The sequence below is a fragment of the Biomphalaria glabrata genome, chromosome 2 (genome assembly GCF_947242115.1).
Source record: "Biomphalaria glabrata chromosome 2, xgBioGlab47.1, whole genome shotgun sequence".
NCBI lineage: Eukaryota > Metazoa > Mollusca > Gastropoda > Planorbidae > Biomphalaria > Biomphalaria glabrata.
In genome coordinates this window covers 23,828,633-23,846,259 of record NC_074712.1, presented here as the reverse complement: position 1 = coordinate 23,846,259, position 17,627 = coordinate 23,828,633, and the positions used below count along the sequence as shown (strand labels likewise).

The following is a 17,627-nucleotide window of genomic DNA, read 5'->3' as shown; positions in this document are numbered from 1 at the left end:
TTACCAATTGGTAATGTCTAATGAAAGAATGTTCGCCAGGAACTCTGTAGTCACAGATATCAGGAACTAATTTATGTAAAAAATGCTTTTGAAACACAAAATTGAAGGTTAATTTTATTACATAATGAAATCAATGGATCTTCTTTTGTATTTTCATGTGTCAAAGTAAAAAACTATGTGTGCAAAGTGTATGTCTTAAAATTTGATCTAGGTCTAGGTTGTTAACCATGGCCTAGATCCATAAAATACTATAGCTGTAATAGAGTCGGACAACTTTATTTTTTTTTGAGGGTCTTAAGTTTGTTTTAGGGCTACAATACATACACTACGGTCTAAGTTAGTACCCAAGGAACATTCCTGCCTAGTTTTATCAAGATTGGTCAAGCGGTTTTGATGTCTATAAGTAACATACATACTGATTTCAAAGGTTGTCATGGCCAGGGGTGTCAATGGGGTTAAGCTCCCATTGTCTATAAAATACTCCTAATGGCATGCGTCTCAAATAGCCTCTGACAACTAAGTCCAGCACCTGGCCTGCTCGTGTGGCTTAGATATTAAGCCCGGCGAAACTGCTCTTACTAACAGGTGAAGGGGTGAAGGCATATACCTGGCGCCACAAAACCGGAAGCTTCGGGCAGATGGAGCTCGTCAGCCTAGTAAGGCAGTTCATCTAGGAGAGTGGTACTCTGACTTCAAACCCCCGCTGCCTTGCGGTACTGAGGCTTCAGGAGACAACCTCGAGGAGAAATCAGGAGTGAAGACCCTTAGGCGTTGGGAGTATCAGCTACGAAATTCCCTCCGGCAGCTTCTGCAACTGAGTTGGTGACAAATGTAATGCGATGCGTTCCTTTGGATCACATCAGCAAGGTCGAGAGAGGGATCATGACGCATGGGCCACCCATGACCCATTTATCCAAGGCCCAGGAATGCGCCCCGGAGAGGAAACTCTGGTGCTGCTGCAAAGCGGCTAAAACAACACGGGAGACAACAGTTACTTGATTGGCGTAATGTATGGACGCCACGGGTTGTCTCTGACGGTGGGAGAGGTCTTCGCTCCTCACTGATCAGCTACCGCCCACGTCAACCTGGGCAGTCCCCAGTCAGTTAGGTGCTGATCCGCCACAGCCTGCCTGCTCTAATGGGTGCTTAGAGCTTAGTTTAAAACGACAAGTAGGCTGGAAACTTGCACCAAGGAAACTTGAAAACATACATACATACATACACCTCACATTCTACTTTATTATATATATATATATATATATATATATATATATATATATATATATATATATATATATATATATATATATATATATATTGTTATGACTCTACATTACGCACTGTCATTTGGCGCAACATTGTGTACCAGAGGATACGATAGAGAACAGAGGAAGGAAGATGGCCGATGATTAGAGATGTAAACAAGAAGGCCTGAGATGTGACTCTGGGTTTGGCTCTAGATCCAGTTTATAATTGATCATTAAACGTTCTGTTTTATATCACTTTCGTTGAGGTTAATTGCTAAGTTATAGCAATTGGTGTCAGAAGTGGGATCCTCAACGAAAGTGGAGAGGAAGGTCTAGATCTAGGTATAAGACATTGAACGATTCCATTTTCGGGTAGATCAACATAAGTTTTGGTTTTAGTTGATCAACGTTTTGATACGGGATGGCGTCTAAGAAAACACTTAGTCCACTGTCATTACAAGAACTTAGACAGGAACTGAGAGGGAGGGAGCTGAATGTAAGCGGCAACAAGGAGGCACTCATAGAACGTATTGCATCATAGATGAAGAGCAGGATCCGGACACCTATTTGTTTGAAAAAGAACCGGATATGAGGAAGCATTTTCAATCGATGCAAGAACAAATGAAGGAAGACCTGAAATCAGTAAAGGATGAACTTAAAGACGAATTAGGTAATAAACTGAGCTCAATAGCATCCTTTGTGACCGAATTGAAAAATGACATAGACAGTTTCAAACAACAATTAAGAAATGAGGTCGCTGAATTAAGGTCCCAAATGGTGGGAGATGTTGATTCTAAAATTCAACAATTACGAAATGAAATGAAAGCGGAGCTGCAAAAGAAACAAGATGCGGGTGCCACTGTGACTGAAATGACGGGGAAGATTAAACCACCGGTGTTTGACGGCTCTGTGTCTTGGTCGGTGTATCGATTACAATTCGAGGCGGCGGCGCAAATCAACAGATGAGATACCCAGGCAGAAAAAGCAACTGGTCTTATGTTGGCACTCAGAGGAAAGGCAGCCGAATTGTTACAGACTATGACGGATCGGACTGACTACGATGCCATGTTCAAAACAATGGAACTACGATAGGGCAATGAACACCTGCAGGAAGTTTTCAGGATGCAATTAAAGAATCGACAACAGAAAAGCGGAGAGACATTACAGGAATTAGCAGCAGACATAGAACATCTCGCCCGTCTTGCTTATCCATCGGCAACACAGGGACATTTGGATGTTCTGATCACAGATGCCTTTATAGATGGAATGCGAGATTCGGAACTTAAGAAGGCCATCCGAATAAGCGGAAAATGGAAAATCAACGAAGCCCTTATCTATGCTATGTCTCACGAGGCGGCCGAAGTTTCAGCGAGGAACATACCCTATTTGTCGGACGTTAAATGTGGCGGAAGAGGAGGATCTGCTTAGGCTGATTCGAAGAATGGTGGAGAAGGCTTTAAATGAACGGGAACATTATCAGACCTCAAGGCGTAGTAGAAAGGATTTTCGTTGTTGGAATTGTAACACTCCAGGTCATGTACGGAGGAATTGTAACATGTTGTTCCAAGGCCAAGGCTGTGCATCAGAACGTCAACCGCTACGATTCTACGGGCTTAGGGAGCAAGGAATGGCAACCCAGAAAATCGAAACTCCGAGAATAAAGACTCGTTTCAGAGTGTTAGAACAAAGCAGAACCTTGAGAGTGCAGGGAAAGATTGGCGCTGGTTCTTATAGGTTCCTCTTGGACACAGGGGCTACGCGGTCAATAGTTGGACCCAGTCTGATTGGTGATCAGGAAATAATACGAGTGAATGGCTACACTCTTAAAACGCAGGTGGCGAACTGTTACCTATATTAGGACAGATACGGCTTAATTTTGAAATAGGAAGTCAACCATTTAGTCATGATTTTCTGATCGCCAATGTTGTCGACGATTGCATCATTGGTCTGGATTTTATGCAGGAATTCGGTTTATCTCTAAACATTGGAAGTGGAACTGTACAATATGGACACATAGAGTTCCCATTGCTTGATAATGGTGTGGAAGGCGTTCAGGTGAAGCGAATCGAACATACGACCATACCAAAATGGTCGAATCTGTCAGTAAACAAGTATCATAAAAGGGACAAACTGAAGTGGAACAAACTGGAAGGCCAGCTACATCCTAGAAGAGCGGAGATAGAAACATCAACCAATCATTGTTGTGGCTCTACGGGTAGTTACAAGGAAAGTGTTGGTGGTGGCAGCGCCGTCGATGATCATAATGACAAATCAGATGCGTCTAGCTTTCAAGATAAAGAAAGTGGCAACCATTTTAACGATAAGCGCAGACCCGAAAAGAAAAGGCTAGATGAAGAAACTAGAGGAGTGACCTATAGGCAGAGTGAAACTATTGCTTTCGATGTCCGTGATATGAGTGCTTCAATGGGCATGATCAAATCAGACAACGTTGGGTCTGTGTCCAATACTACTGTTTGGCTACCAGTACTAACTGCAGACAGAAATTTAATAAGAACTGTACGGGCGGCACCTCGAATGAACAATACAAATAACAGAAAAACCATCAACAGGTCTGTACTTGACAAACGTGTGTACGTCTGCCTTCACAAAGCAGAGTAAAAGATGAATCAATTTCAGCGGAAACTCGACACTGATAATGTGGTTAATGGACATGTGTAGAAGGGCCTACCTTCTGGAGATAGCAGGAAATGACTGTGTGTTTTATGGCCTGGCCTCCAGTGGGACTATAACTTTCTTGCCAGAACTTCATCTGCACTGACAATTCTTCAGCCCTGTCGAAAATCTGGTCATGTTCGGGACGAACATAACTAAGGAGGGGGCAGTGTTATGACTCTACATTACGCACTGTCATTTGTACCAGAGGATACGATAGAGAACAGAGGAAGGAAGATGGCCGATGATTAGCGATGTAAACAAGAAGGCCTGAGCTGTGATTCTAAGTTTGGCTCTAGTTGTAGTTTATAATTGATTATTAAACGTTCTGTTTTATATCACTTTCGTTGAGGTTAATTGCTAAGTTATAGCAATATATATGTATATATATATATATAAGGTTTAAAGCCTTCGTATAAAAACTAGATGCACCATAGTCTTGTGGAGAGATTTCAAAACATACTATGGTGTTAGGAAGTTATTTTCCTTAAAAATCGGAACATAAAATTAACGATAGTTAGATTTTGTAAAGTTTAGCTAGAAAATTAAATGTAGTGTAAGAGAGAAGTGCGATTTTACATAAATAGAGTTTTTCATAAAAAATCCGGAACAAAGGATTTTCGTAAATTAGAAGAAGATTGTTTGTTTTATTTTTTAGAAGAGGAATTTCAAACAGTTATTTGGCGTTAGTAAGATTTTTCATCTTAACTAAAATTCGGAACAATTTTGGAGACGATTTCTAAGAAAATTAAAGTAATGTAGGTCTATTTCTTTTTCAAAACAAAATCCGGAACATTCTTTACCAATAAAAAAAATATTTCTGTTATGTTTCATCAATTTAATTAAATTAAACAAGAAGATCCTTGAGACATTTTACGGCGCGACAGTACAAAATCTGCTAACATACGGAATAAGTTGTTGGCAAGGCAACGCCTCATCTAAACTGTTGCAACGTCTAGAAAACATCATTAAAAAAGCATCAAAAATTACACTCACAACATTACCACATTTAAAGGAACTTTTTGAACAAACGTGCCTAAGAAAAATCGAAAAAATCTTGGAAGACAACGGCCACCCGCTCCATCAGAACTACGCCAGGTCGTCGCGAAGTGGGCGACTACTGTCAATCAAAACAAGAACGGAGCGGTACAAAAACTCGTTCGTACCTCACTCGGTCAGACTCTATCACCGCCACTCATTGATCAGGGAACATGAAATGCACCAAGATACCTGTGTGTAGTCGCTGAATGAACTCTTTATGTTGTCTGTTGTATTTATGTGTATTTTTCTGTTGTGTTGTCTTTATATGAGAAACGAGTCCTTGTAATCACAACAAATTTCCGTAAGGATCAATAAAGCAGTCTTAGTCTTAGTCTTAGTCTTAAGAAAATTAAATGTAAAATAAGTCTAAAAAGTAATTTTCAAAAATTGTTTCTAGTAAAATACTTTCTTATTTTAAAATCTTTAACAACCTATTGTCGATATTTTTGAACGAAAAAAGTCATTTGACATCATTTTGTTTCAAGTTGAAAATACGGAACAATTCGATAATTAAACTATTGTGACGTATTGTCCAAGACTATAAGTCGATGATGCGATTTCAAACTATTATTTGACATAATTTATTTTTTATAGAACAATATCCGGAACAATTTTATAGTCAATTTTGAGATTTTCATTTAGCATTTATATGCTATTTACATTAAAAAACCGGAACAACAAATGATTAATCATGTATTTTTGCAACGTTTAAGCACGGACATTAAATGTAATCTAAGTTAGAAGAGAAAAAAAACATTCGTTGGCATTAATTTGTCTTTCACTAAAACATCCGGAACAATCTATTTTAGATAGTGAAAACTATTGCAATACTTCGGAAGTAACATTAAAGGTTAAATCAGATTTTCGATAGCTTTTAGTGTTGTTGTTTTTTTTTTATCTAATAGTGACGGACATTTCGACCAACAGACAAAACGCACAAAAATAAGCGGCTTTTATCCTGATGGGAGCAATTAACAAAAAAAAAAAATCTGATTATTAAAAAATTTTGAGGGAACTAGTTTCGAGTCTGTAAACTCTGCAGCCGTCACGCTACTGCACGAAATTAGCTGCATAAAATGTCCATTGTAAAAACTGTGCGTGATATTTACATACAAAGTGCATTCTTAGCCTTTATAAACAAACATAAATGTTTTCTTTTAATTTTAGCAGACGGTTGACCAGAAAAAACACAGTTAACTAATATTTATATTTGTTGTGAACATTTCTTGTACAGTTTGTAACTATGTTTGGCTTTGTGATACTGAAAATCCAAAGAAAAAAAAAAGAAATCTTTCTTTGTTAACATATTTAACGTTATCTCCCTTAAATTTACGTAATTGTTTTAGAATTGGTGTATTTTTATGAAAAAATCGCTTGCATAATTAATTTTATAAACTAAACGGTTGCTTTTAGAAAACAAAAAGTAGCCGTTGCACATAAACTTTGCAAGTCGCATCGCTTGGTGAAATAATATTTTTCATTTCTCTTCTAGTTTTTGAGATCTGAGTATGACAGATGGATATTTTGCACAAACCTAATAGCAACTTTTCCCCCTTACGGGGTCCGCTAAAAAATGGTGAACAATTTCTAATGGTTGGCCATTAATGGTTACGTGAAGTGAAGTATGTGTGTTCTGAACTAGTATCTTAGTTTGCTTTGATTAATATTTAAGCGGAACATCAGGCAAGCAGAAGATAGTTTGTCAACCACGGACTGAAGCTGAGTATCAGAGTCAGCTATAATAGCTGCATCATCAGCATACAGGAGTTCCCTGATAAGTATCTTCCTAACCTTGGATTTTTGCCCGCAACCTTGATACAACGGCTACTTTTTTCTTTTCTGAAAGCGAAAAATCTAATTTTTTAAATCACTTATGCAAGCAGTTTTTTTCATAACAATACACCACTTTTACAACTATTCATTATTAATAGTAACAAGATTACAAAGACAGTTTGTAGACAGTACATGTGGAAACACAAACTTCCACACCAAAACTCAAAATCGGCCCCCCCAAGTGGTCCACCCAGGCAGGCTTCAATATTTTCAGAAAGAACATCCAAATGAAATTATATCAAAGACAAATGAGAGATAAGAATGGAGAAAGAAGGTTGAAAGATCTTGTGTAGTGCCCCAACGGTACAGCAGATCAAAGGATAGGTGCAAGTGAATGCAAAGTTAGATGTGAACCTGGCCTAACTAGTTCCCCTTTCAGACCTTGTGGTCTATAGGGCAGATGATGTTTTTATGGCCTACGGTTAACGAGGGTGTCATGTAGCCAGCACAACGACCAACCGCCTTTACTTTTCCCCAACTAATATCAGGTACCCATTGGAGATGGGTGGACTCAGAGGCACCTAAGGATTCCGAAGTTGAAAATCCCAGTCTTCACCAGGATTCGAACCCGAGGCCCCCGGTACGGAAGCCAAGCGCTTTACCGCTCAGCTACCGCGCCTCTCCTGGCCTAACTGAAGTCTTATAATAGATGTAATTGTTTTGAAAAGGATCAATCTCTTATTCGAATGCTCAAAAAATAAAATAATGGAAATATTTCCGCATTAATTAAAAAAATTGTTCACGAAAATGACGTTTATAAGATTACTATTCTTTTTAATTTAGGTCTAACTTAAAATGCATACTAATTAGCTTTTTCTCTTTAAAAAAAACTGCTTGCGTAACTGATTTTAAAAATTAGATTTTTTCGCTTTCAGAAAAAAAAAAGTAGCCGTTGCATCAGAACTTTGAATGGTCTAAAATATTGTGATGTCGGATTTTCAATATCTTTTCTAGTTTACGAGATCTAAACGGGACGGACGGACAGACGGACAGACAGACAGACATTTCGCACAAAACTAATAGCGTCTTTTCCCCTTTCGGGGGCCGCTAAAAAGCACTGGATGCTATACTCATCCATATTTATAACACATTTATGCAAACGGTTTTAGATTTATTGTCAATTTTTTTTTCAAATTTGTATTGCTAAGTTAAGTAAGTTCTATTATACTAACTACTACATTTTTAAAAAAAAGTTAACTTTTCTTTTTTAAGAGAAAAAATCTATTTAGTATACATATAAGTTGGACATAATTTAAAACAACAGTTAATAAGTAGTTTTTCATATTGTCGCGTGAATTGCGGCGCTATTGCATTACGATAAAATACTGAAGTAAAGGAAAAGTATTTTATTGTTTTTATGGATTTTTTTTTTTTAGAAATAAGAGATTGTCCCTTTACAAAATAATTAGAGCAATTATATATTCATTATAAGACACTAGTTAGGCCAGGTTCACATCTAACTTCACATTCACTTTCACCTATCCTTTGGTCTGTGGACCGCTGGGGCACCACACAACCTTCTTTCTACATTCTTCTCTGTCATTTGTCTTTTGATAGAATTTCATTCTGATGTTTTTTTCTGAAAATATTGAAGCCTACCTTTTTACCTGCCTGGGTGGACCACTTCGGGGGTCGATTTTGAGTTTGTGTCTCCACACAAACTGTCTTTGTAACCTTGTTTTTTTTTACTATTGAATAAAAATGTTTTTTACAGCTCATTTTGTTTTTCAGATTCAACCTGGGGTTTCCATGACGACCAAGATGATTTAGCTGATACTTCAAACAAACTTCCTTTCTTGTGTGTATCTCCACCAGTAAGTCTTAGAGTTAGTCAGGTTCTGAGAGGATCATTTTTGTAACAATCCCTGTGTGCTTCACTTGTGTGTCAAAGACCTTATGACATGACAACGGACTATTGATCTAAACTACCCACAGGATGTGACCTTATAGGTCATCTTTAGTGCCTTGTTTTGAATATGAAATTCTAACTTACAAGATGAAAAAAAAAATTGCACACTTTTAAAGGAGACACTCTATGGGTCAATCCACTTCCTTTATTTGTCAAGAAATGAATGTAAAAAGATTTGATATTTCCAGAATAAATTGAAGAAGTTACAAACTTTCAACAACCAATATATATTACCTTTTAATAAAACACTTTTTTTTTAAATTAACCGATGCACGAGATCCTGCTTGTAAACGTATGAATAGATCTGGCGCCAACATGTAATCTTTACAAAGTTTATATCAACTCTGTCTAAGCCGTAGAGAAAACAAAGACTTTAGGCCTCCTGGACTGTATATACAAAATTACAAAGACAAAAAAGAATTTTAGCCTCGACCGCGCGCAATTTGCCCAAAGTTCATTCGATTTTTGTTGGTTATTTATAAACAGATTCTTAAAAAACTTCATTTTCAGACAAGCTGTTATAGATATAAGGATATTAGAGTAAGAGATCATTACAACAAAAAAAAAGTTGAAGTTGTTCGTTAAATTAAGTATAGTTCCATGTTAGGTATTTTTTTAATCAGATCTGTGTATTTTTTTTTTATTTGCAACTTATTAATGTTCCTATATACATTAATGAAAAAAAAAACAATAACGAAATCCATAGAGAATGAACATTTCCATCTCTCATTACTGTCATTCATAATTGCATAACAACAGTCACCAGTAGTATAGGCCTAATGTAAACAAACTTAATAAAAGTATGGGTATCCCGCGGCATTTATCCAATAGAGAGGATCCCTTTAATCAAAATGTAAATTAGATCTAGGTTTATTTAGATATCTACATATCTATATAATAATAATAATAATAATAATAATAATCTTTATTATCCGTAAGGAAATTTGTCTTACAATTTGTGCATTACACCAAACAAAAAACATTATAACTATAAGAAACCAAAGTGTACATTCACACCAGACTCACTCATAATTTACATGTGACAAAGTTTATACCAGATTGTTCTTATTCAATGATTTGATTGCCAGGGGAACAAAAGAGTGTTTGTGTCTGTTTGTCTTTGCTATCGGTGTCTTGTATCTCTTTTGTGATGGTAAAATTACAAAATCCTGACACAAAGGGTGATTCTTTATTTCGAGGATCTTGTTAGCTTTTTTTATAGATGTTTGTCTCAAACAACTGCCCAAATGGGGTTTGTTTTTTGCCAATGATTTTGCCAGCAGCATTTAGGATTCTATTAAGTTTATTTTTATTTTTAATGCTCAGATTGCCATACCAGGCAGTGATATTGAAACTTAAAATATTGCAGATGTGAGCGTGATAAAACATAGCCAAGGACTTTTCGCTGACATTAAACGAGGACAGTTTTCTTAGTAGTTGTAATCTTTGCTGCCCTTTTTTGCTGATATAATCAGTATTTGCAGTAAAATTTAGTTTATTGTCTAGGATAGTACCAAGGTATTTAAAGGTTTGCACAATTTCAATAGTCTCTCCAGCTACAGAAACAATATCATTTTCCTTCTTGTCCCTACGAAAATCTATTATCATTTCTTTGGTACAGTATTAAGATATTTTGTTCTCAAGATTCTAAAACAAAAAATGTAAGCCTATTCGGCCTATTGAAAGTATTCTTATTCGCAGACGTTATATTTAGAGACCTAGATCTATATCTAATAATGCTACTATATTTTTTAGCAATGTTTATAAAAGTCGAGTGCTATCTATATCTTTACGATAATATCAATGGACGTTTAAATTCTGTATTATATTTTTAAAGGAAATGAAATGAAATAAACTTGAAAGTCTACCTAATTAAGTTTATCTTATATAATGCAAACTTTACTTCAAAAAAGAAGATGATTACGTCCTATGCGCACTAGCGGATCCAGAACTATGGAGTGGGGAAGGGTTATTTTTTTTCCAAACCCTAACCCTAACACCCAGTAAACCCTAACCCTATTCATATGAAATGAAATTCCCCCCGGGGGGGGGGGGGAATCGGAATTTAGTGAATGATTTTTTGCTTTGATTTTGTTTATTTTAGGTGAGATTTTAATACTAAACCATCACTTGCCCCAGCACAACCAATGGGGTTTTGATTTTAAAAACCCCTACCAGGGGGTTTTGAGTTTAAAACCCCCTACCAGGGGGGTTCGAGTTTAAAAACCCCTACCCGGAGTTTTGAGTTTAAAACCCCCTTCTAAGGGTTTTGAGTTTTAAACCCCCTACTTGGGGTTTTTGCAGTTAACTCCCCCCCTTCTATAAAACAAAACAAACAAAAATGCAAACGAAAATCCCCTAATTCCAAGAGCACAGTTAAGGGAGATTTTGATTTTAAAACCCCCTCCAAAATTTACGATAAACCCCCTCTTCAATATAAAAAAAAAGCTAATTAGACACTCAAAATGTTATGAGCGTAGCTAAATGGGTTTTGACATAGTTTTGAGTTTAAACCCCACTTCAGCGGGGTTTGAAGGTAAAAAATACCTCTTTAATAATAAAAAAAAGCAAATTATACACTCAAAATGTTATGAGTGTAGTCAAAGGGGTTTTAAGTTTAAACTCCCCTCCAGTGGAGTTTGAAGCTAAAAAGTACCTCTTCAATATAAATAAACGCAAATTACTCACTCTAAAATCTATGATCGCAGCCAAAGGTGTTTTGAGTTTAAACCCCCCGCTAGGGGGTTTGAGGTTAAAAAATACATCTTCAGTGTAAGAAAAAAGCAAATTACGAACTCAAATGCTATGAGCGTTGCCAAAAGAATTTGAGTTTAAACCCCCATTCAGAGGGGTTTAATGCTAAAAAATACCTCTTCAATATATATAAAAAAAAAGCAAATTACACACTAAAATTATTTGAGCGTAGCCAATCCAATCGGGGGTTTTGAGTTTAAATCTCTCTTCTACAGAAGGCGTTTGTTTAAAGTTTAAAACCCCTCCAGATGATTTTAAGTTTAAGATCCCCCTACAGAGCATTTTGAGTTGGAAAACCCTCAACAGATGATTTTGACGATAAAACTTCTCTTTTCGATATAAAATCGAAAGCAAACTACAGTCACTTAATTCCAAGAGCGTTTTTAAGAGAGGTTACACATTTTTACCAGTGGCAGGGCTCCCTTAATAAACTGCAGTGAATAGTCATCTGCAGAAATTGAAAAACACTAAATGTGGCTCAACAAAGACGGCTAAGACAGATTTTAGGAGTCAGTTATAGAGATCGGGTTTAAATCAAGGAAATCCTATGCCGAACTGGGAGTCGACCCTTTAGTAAGATTGTGAGAGAGCGACGCATGAGGTTTGCGGGACATGTTCTCAGACAAAATGAATTACGCATAAGAAGAGTTGCAATGATATCCTAGTACAACTTGACGCCACTTATTCATTGAGGTCCTCATGGCAGGTGGGAAGAGGCTTCAGACATTACCAGTGACAGATTTTTATGGAAACAGCTTGACGTCAAATGCTCCGAAAGTCAGTAAGAATAGCACATTAGGCTTTTGAAATAAAACTTTTTAATAGCAGGAAAATGCACTGTAGATACCTCAGAATATGCATTTTGTTGGCTTTCACTATCAGAAATAGAGCTCCTAGTGCTCCCCCAGACCCCCTTGCTAGTGTTGGCTGGGAATCTACAATTTTTCCACTAACTCATGGAAGAACCTATTCTAGGGCAAAATAAACGTCTTCCGAAAGAATGAAGGGTCAGAATGCAATAAAGATTATGTACACCCACACACACACGTAAATACATTTTTTTTTAAATTTCGCGGTAGGGGGGGTGTGGGGGGTGAACCCCCCCCCCCACGAAAAAAAAATCTTGGCTACGCTCATGATATATATATATACGAAAATTTAAAAAAGCAGTGTTTCTCAACCTTCGGCGAAAAAAAACAACAAAAAAACCAAACAGTCATGTTGAGGCCTTTTCTCTTGCAAGCTTTTGGGTCTGGGGGAACGTCGTCAGCGTTGCATTCTTCACTGCAATAACGCATTTTCATGATATCTACAGCTTATTATTTATCAGTGAGATTCGGGGCGAAGCCCCGACACCAAAAGCGTTTTCTTGCATTCTTCACTGCAATAACGCATTTTCATGATATCTACAGCTTATTATTTATCAGTGAGATTCGGGGCGAAGCCCCGACACCAAAAGCGTTTTCTTGCATTCTTCACTGCAATAACGCATTTTCATGATATCTACAGCTTATTATTTATCAGTGAGATTCGGGGCGAAGCCCCGACGCCAAAAGCGTTTTCTTGCATTCTTCACTGCAATAACGCATTTTCATGATATCTACAGCTTATTATCTATCAGTGAGATTCGGGGCGAAGCCCCGACGCCAAAAGCGTTTTCTTGCATTCTTCACTGAAGAAACGCATTATCCTATTATAAAGGACCTTTTGAATAATGTTGAAAAATATTCTAATAGGAATTTATAGGCCCTTAATACATTGCAAATAAAACCGATGTGTTCCTTGAAAAGATAAGATACCCCAAATATTTAGATTAAGGCTTTGAGAATCGCCACCTAAAAAAAAATTATTCGATAAATAATATTCAATAAAATTCAAGTATAAATTGTGAGTTATAGTCTCAAATTTATTTAACTAGAAAAATATCAGATTGAGTAAAGGTTGGAAAAACGCGACTACGTATTGTTTATCTGGGTTTAGAACTCATTTCAATCGTGACTCTTATACTGAAAAATTTCGTTTGAATTTTAACTTTTCCAAAGCAAAGTCTTTCTTAAAATAATTATGATAAATTCATATGAAATTACATAAACTCTGGAAAAGGGAGGAGCGGTAGAGTGAAAATGATTAATCCTCGCTCCTTCTATAATTTCTGCTAATGATTGTATTTGGCATTAAAGAATGGGGGTGCGGCGTCTCGATATAAGAATTTACTTTATAGCATGTATAAATTATATTAGTGACAGATTTTTTTTTATTTTGTAATTTCTTAACTATAATACAAAAAGAAAAAGTATTGGTTGGGGGGGGGGGTGATTGCATGGTATCGCCCCTCCCACCTGGTACAACCCTTTTTCATCTTATATTTACTAATCATAAAATTTGAGATTAGAGTGTGATGCGACATAATATACAATGGGTTCACATATCAATACGTAGTTTAGTTCACCTAGTGCTCAATTAGAGTTCAGCTTGTGCTCAATTAGATTAAAGCTTGTGTTTAATTAGAGCTCAGCTTGTGTTTAATTAGAGTTTAGCTTGTGTTCAATTAGAGTTAAGCTTGTGGTTAAGTGGTTTTCAGTAGTAGTGAACAACTGATATCCACTAGTGTTCAAATAATCTTATAATTAGCTCCACTAGTGCAGTTGAGTCGGAAGAGCCAAAAATTACAATTTACTAAATTTCAAAGTTTTTAAAGAGCCACAAAGCTTTTTTTTCTTGCCAACTATAAATAGTACTCGGATGAATAAAGTTCTTTGATGAATAAAAACGAATCTTTTTATTCATAAGAAAAAAAAATCTACTTATTTATATATGACTAGTGTTTTTCACAACGAATTAGATAATATATATATAAATAAATTAAAAGAATTAAACATTTACATACAAATCTAACTTAACTTCAATAACAAAATAATTGAGCAAACAAATTCAATGGGAGCGATGGCTTTGGTTCTAGAAATTTGGAGACATTTGGCTCATAACTTGTTATTTATAGTTTCAAACACGACTCTAAATTTTCAATTGTTAGTTGGCTATTCATGCAAGAGAACGCTTGCTTGCATGAATATGTCGATCCGAATATAGTTAGTACTCCAATTGCCAACCTTTTCACTTCTCTGTAGCAATCTGGAAAACGGTTCCATGCGTCGAATATAAGTTCCTCATCTAGCGGCATTTCTTTGAAAGCTGTCCACTTTTGTTGCGTTACGTACATACATTCTGGACCTCCAACTCTTCCAACTTGCTTTTCAAATCTGTAAATTCTCCACTCCAGAAAGCTTTACTTTTAAAATGGCTCAATATGGATTTCGTTACTATTTGTGTTGAGGGTATTTACTATGAATGCTAGAATGGTTTTGATGGTTTTGAAAGGCTCAAATCTCTCAGCAAATTCATTTGTAATTTTTTAAAGTAACTGTGCTGAAGTAATTCCTGTCAACAGTTGCACCACTGGTTTTATCGCGATATTGCTTTAGAAAGGGTAATGACGTCATTTATCGCTCTGATTAAGTAATGTACAGTTCCCCTTTCAGACCTTGCGACCTTTAGGGCAGGGGATATAGAGGTCATCTCTTTCTGTGAACCACGGTTAACGAGGGTGTCAGCACAACGACCAACCATATTTACTTTCCCCAACTAATGTCAGGTACTTATTAAAGCTGGGTGGATTTAGAAGCGCTAAAAATATCCAGAGATTAAAAATCCCAGTCTTCACCACAATTCTAACTCGGGACCCCGATTCGGAAGCAAGGCTCTTTACTGCTCAGCCACCGCTCTTATCTTCTACCAAAACATCGGCTGGGCTTTCATTTTCTTGTAGTTTTAGATTCATCTCATTTACTTTTGCTGATAGATCATCAAAAGGTAACATTTTAGCAACCATTTGTCGTTCAGGGTGATTAATATCATTCTCACTTAGGAATGTATTTATTTCATTCAATCACAAAGCTGGAAGTTTCAACAAAATACCTGTAGAAAGCCATCGCACTTTATTGGAAAGAAGAAGGTCGGAATACTAAGTCTCCATTTCGTTTAAGAATTCTTTCAACTGACGATGGTAGAGTGCTATTGACCAGCACTTCTTGGTGGAGTAGGCAGTGAAACGTAAGAAATACGTGGAGACTCGCAGATTCTCTTTTATATTTTCCTTTCATACTTCTGGCTCCATCAGTTGCTATTGAAACAAGTTTATTTAAATCGATCTTATTGTCCTTAAGGCATTTTTGCACGACATTAGCTAAATCTTCTCCCTAGTTTGTCACGAGAGCGCTAGCAATCCTTGGGAAGACATATACCTGACAGAAATCCAACTTGTGCCGTGTCTTTTATGTCGTAAGACGTATCTATATCATTGATAAGGCAGAAGAAAGTTGAGTTCTTCCAACTGCAAATATGTTACATTTGAAGACATGGGGAGGGGTGCTGTGAAAATCAAGTGCAAGTGGCTGAGAGATTGAATCGGTGCCTAATTTTAGATAATCGATTCAATTTTTTTTTCGATAAAATAAATAATATTTGACTATGGAACTAAAGAGCCGCAGGTTGCCGACCCCTGCACTAGTGTTTAAATGGTAATTAACATATTTTCACACTGGTGTTAATTTTTATTTGATTTCATTATTACGAACGGTCAAATGACGTTCACCTTTGTTCTATTAGTGTTGAAGTTTTATGTAATAAGATTGGTAAGTAGCTGTAAGAATGTTTATCCTGTGAGATTCCTTGCGGTAGCAAAATGTCTGGAAGGAAAGCAATTCTTTTCAATATGTTTTAGGTTAAGTGACAAGGGCAACTAAATATTCGTTACTACTGTAATTATTTGCTCTCGTGAGGAGAAACAATCGTATTTTCAAGAATACAAAGTAATTATTTTCACTTAACAAACTACAAGCACCAATAATCATGCTTGCGTCATTCTTAAATGACGTCGATCAACGAAACAGTGTGACGCAATGAGTCGTATGCAGTGTATAAAATGGTCAAATTGACTTTAGCTATGTACATATCTCGCTGCAAGTAATCCAGTATGGTTATTGATTTAACTCTGCTATCGAAATTTCGAGTAAGTTACTTCCCCGTCTGCGATTTAGATTTCACTATATAAAATAACGTTTAGATGTCAACTAATAGTATAGTATTATTTTATCATTTCCTGTTTCGTGCTTAGTGGCTACATTTTCTCTTGACTTATAAAATGTCCAATATACATACTTTTCTTGTTTTCCTTGCACACAATAATAAGGCATGTCTTTGAGTCCGAAGATTAATGAGAAATGCAGTACTTCTCGTGGCTACGCAGCCCAAGCTGCGAGCTACATATTTTGTCACATCAGCGCAGACATAACCATTGTCCACCGATGGTCGATTTAGTTGTTTTTTTCGCGTTCACGTCTGTCCTCGGCAGTGGATTTTGTTTGGGTCTCAAATGTGTGTGCTGCGGCCTTAAAGTGACCTCCTGCTGTCTCGTTCTGAAGCTCCCTCAACTCAAGGTGCTCTCTTCTATATCTATTAAATCAATATGGCAATTAAGCTGGTCTTTAAATGTTTCCGTGGAGCACCTCTATTAGGTCGACCACCTTTAGTTTACCAAAAAAGACGGGATGCTTGTCTTGCCTAGCATAACTGTCGGACCATAAGAAGACCCTCTGTACTGCCTATACCTGCGTTCGCAAGGACATCGCTGTTTGTAGTGCGGGTCTGGCCACATAACAAGATTTAAAATCCTTCTACAGGGATAGGGAAAAAATTCATTTTTTTTTTTTAATTTCTACTTTATTTCGATTTTGACTGATTCAAACGTTAATATCTAATTTTGACGCGTTATAGAACTACAGTAAGGCATTTCTACTATATAGGACTGTATAAGAAAAAAACGCTAATCATTATAATTCTAAGTCTGTAGCATAAAATGAACTCCGTATGTTAATCAATATTTTTTACTTGAAACTTTGTACTGTTGTTTATTTTCACTGAACCATTTTATAATGCTTTAAACTAAAGTCTTTTTGTAGCTGTGTTGTGATCCAACAGGTTACTCTACTCACATTTATTTGTAAACTATTTCATACCTAAACCAACTCGATCAATGTAGTTTAAGAAGACAAGAAACTCTAGAAAGTGTACACAATAAATGACAAATCTTTTGCATTGGTAGTAATGATCCACTA

At 36.5% G+C, this 17,627-nt stretch overlaps 1 protein-coding gene across 6 annotated transcripts in view; it reads left to right on the top strand.

Annotated features, from left to right (window-relative positions):
• The window catches only part of LOC106052483 (ankyrin repeat and fibronectin type-III domain-containing protein 1-like), a 76,292-nt gene that overhangs the window by 10,704 nt on the left and 47,961 nt on the right, over positions 1–17,627 (top strand). For 4 of the 6 annotated variants that reach the window (XM_056019703.1, XM_056019700.1, XM_056019701.1 and 1 more), the window contains one exon: positions 8,526–8,608. In XM_056019703.1, coding sequence (XP_055875678.1) covers positions 8,526–8,608 — 83 coding nt within the window. Of the gene's footprint in view, positions 1–8,525; positions 8,609–16,480; positions 16,523–17,627 lie in introns of those variants that run through there. The other 2 variants (XM_056019704.1, XM_056019708.1) reach the window with 2 other exon arrangements.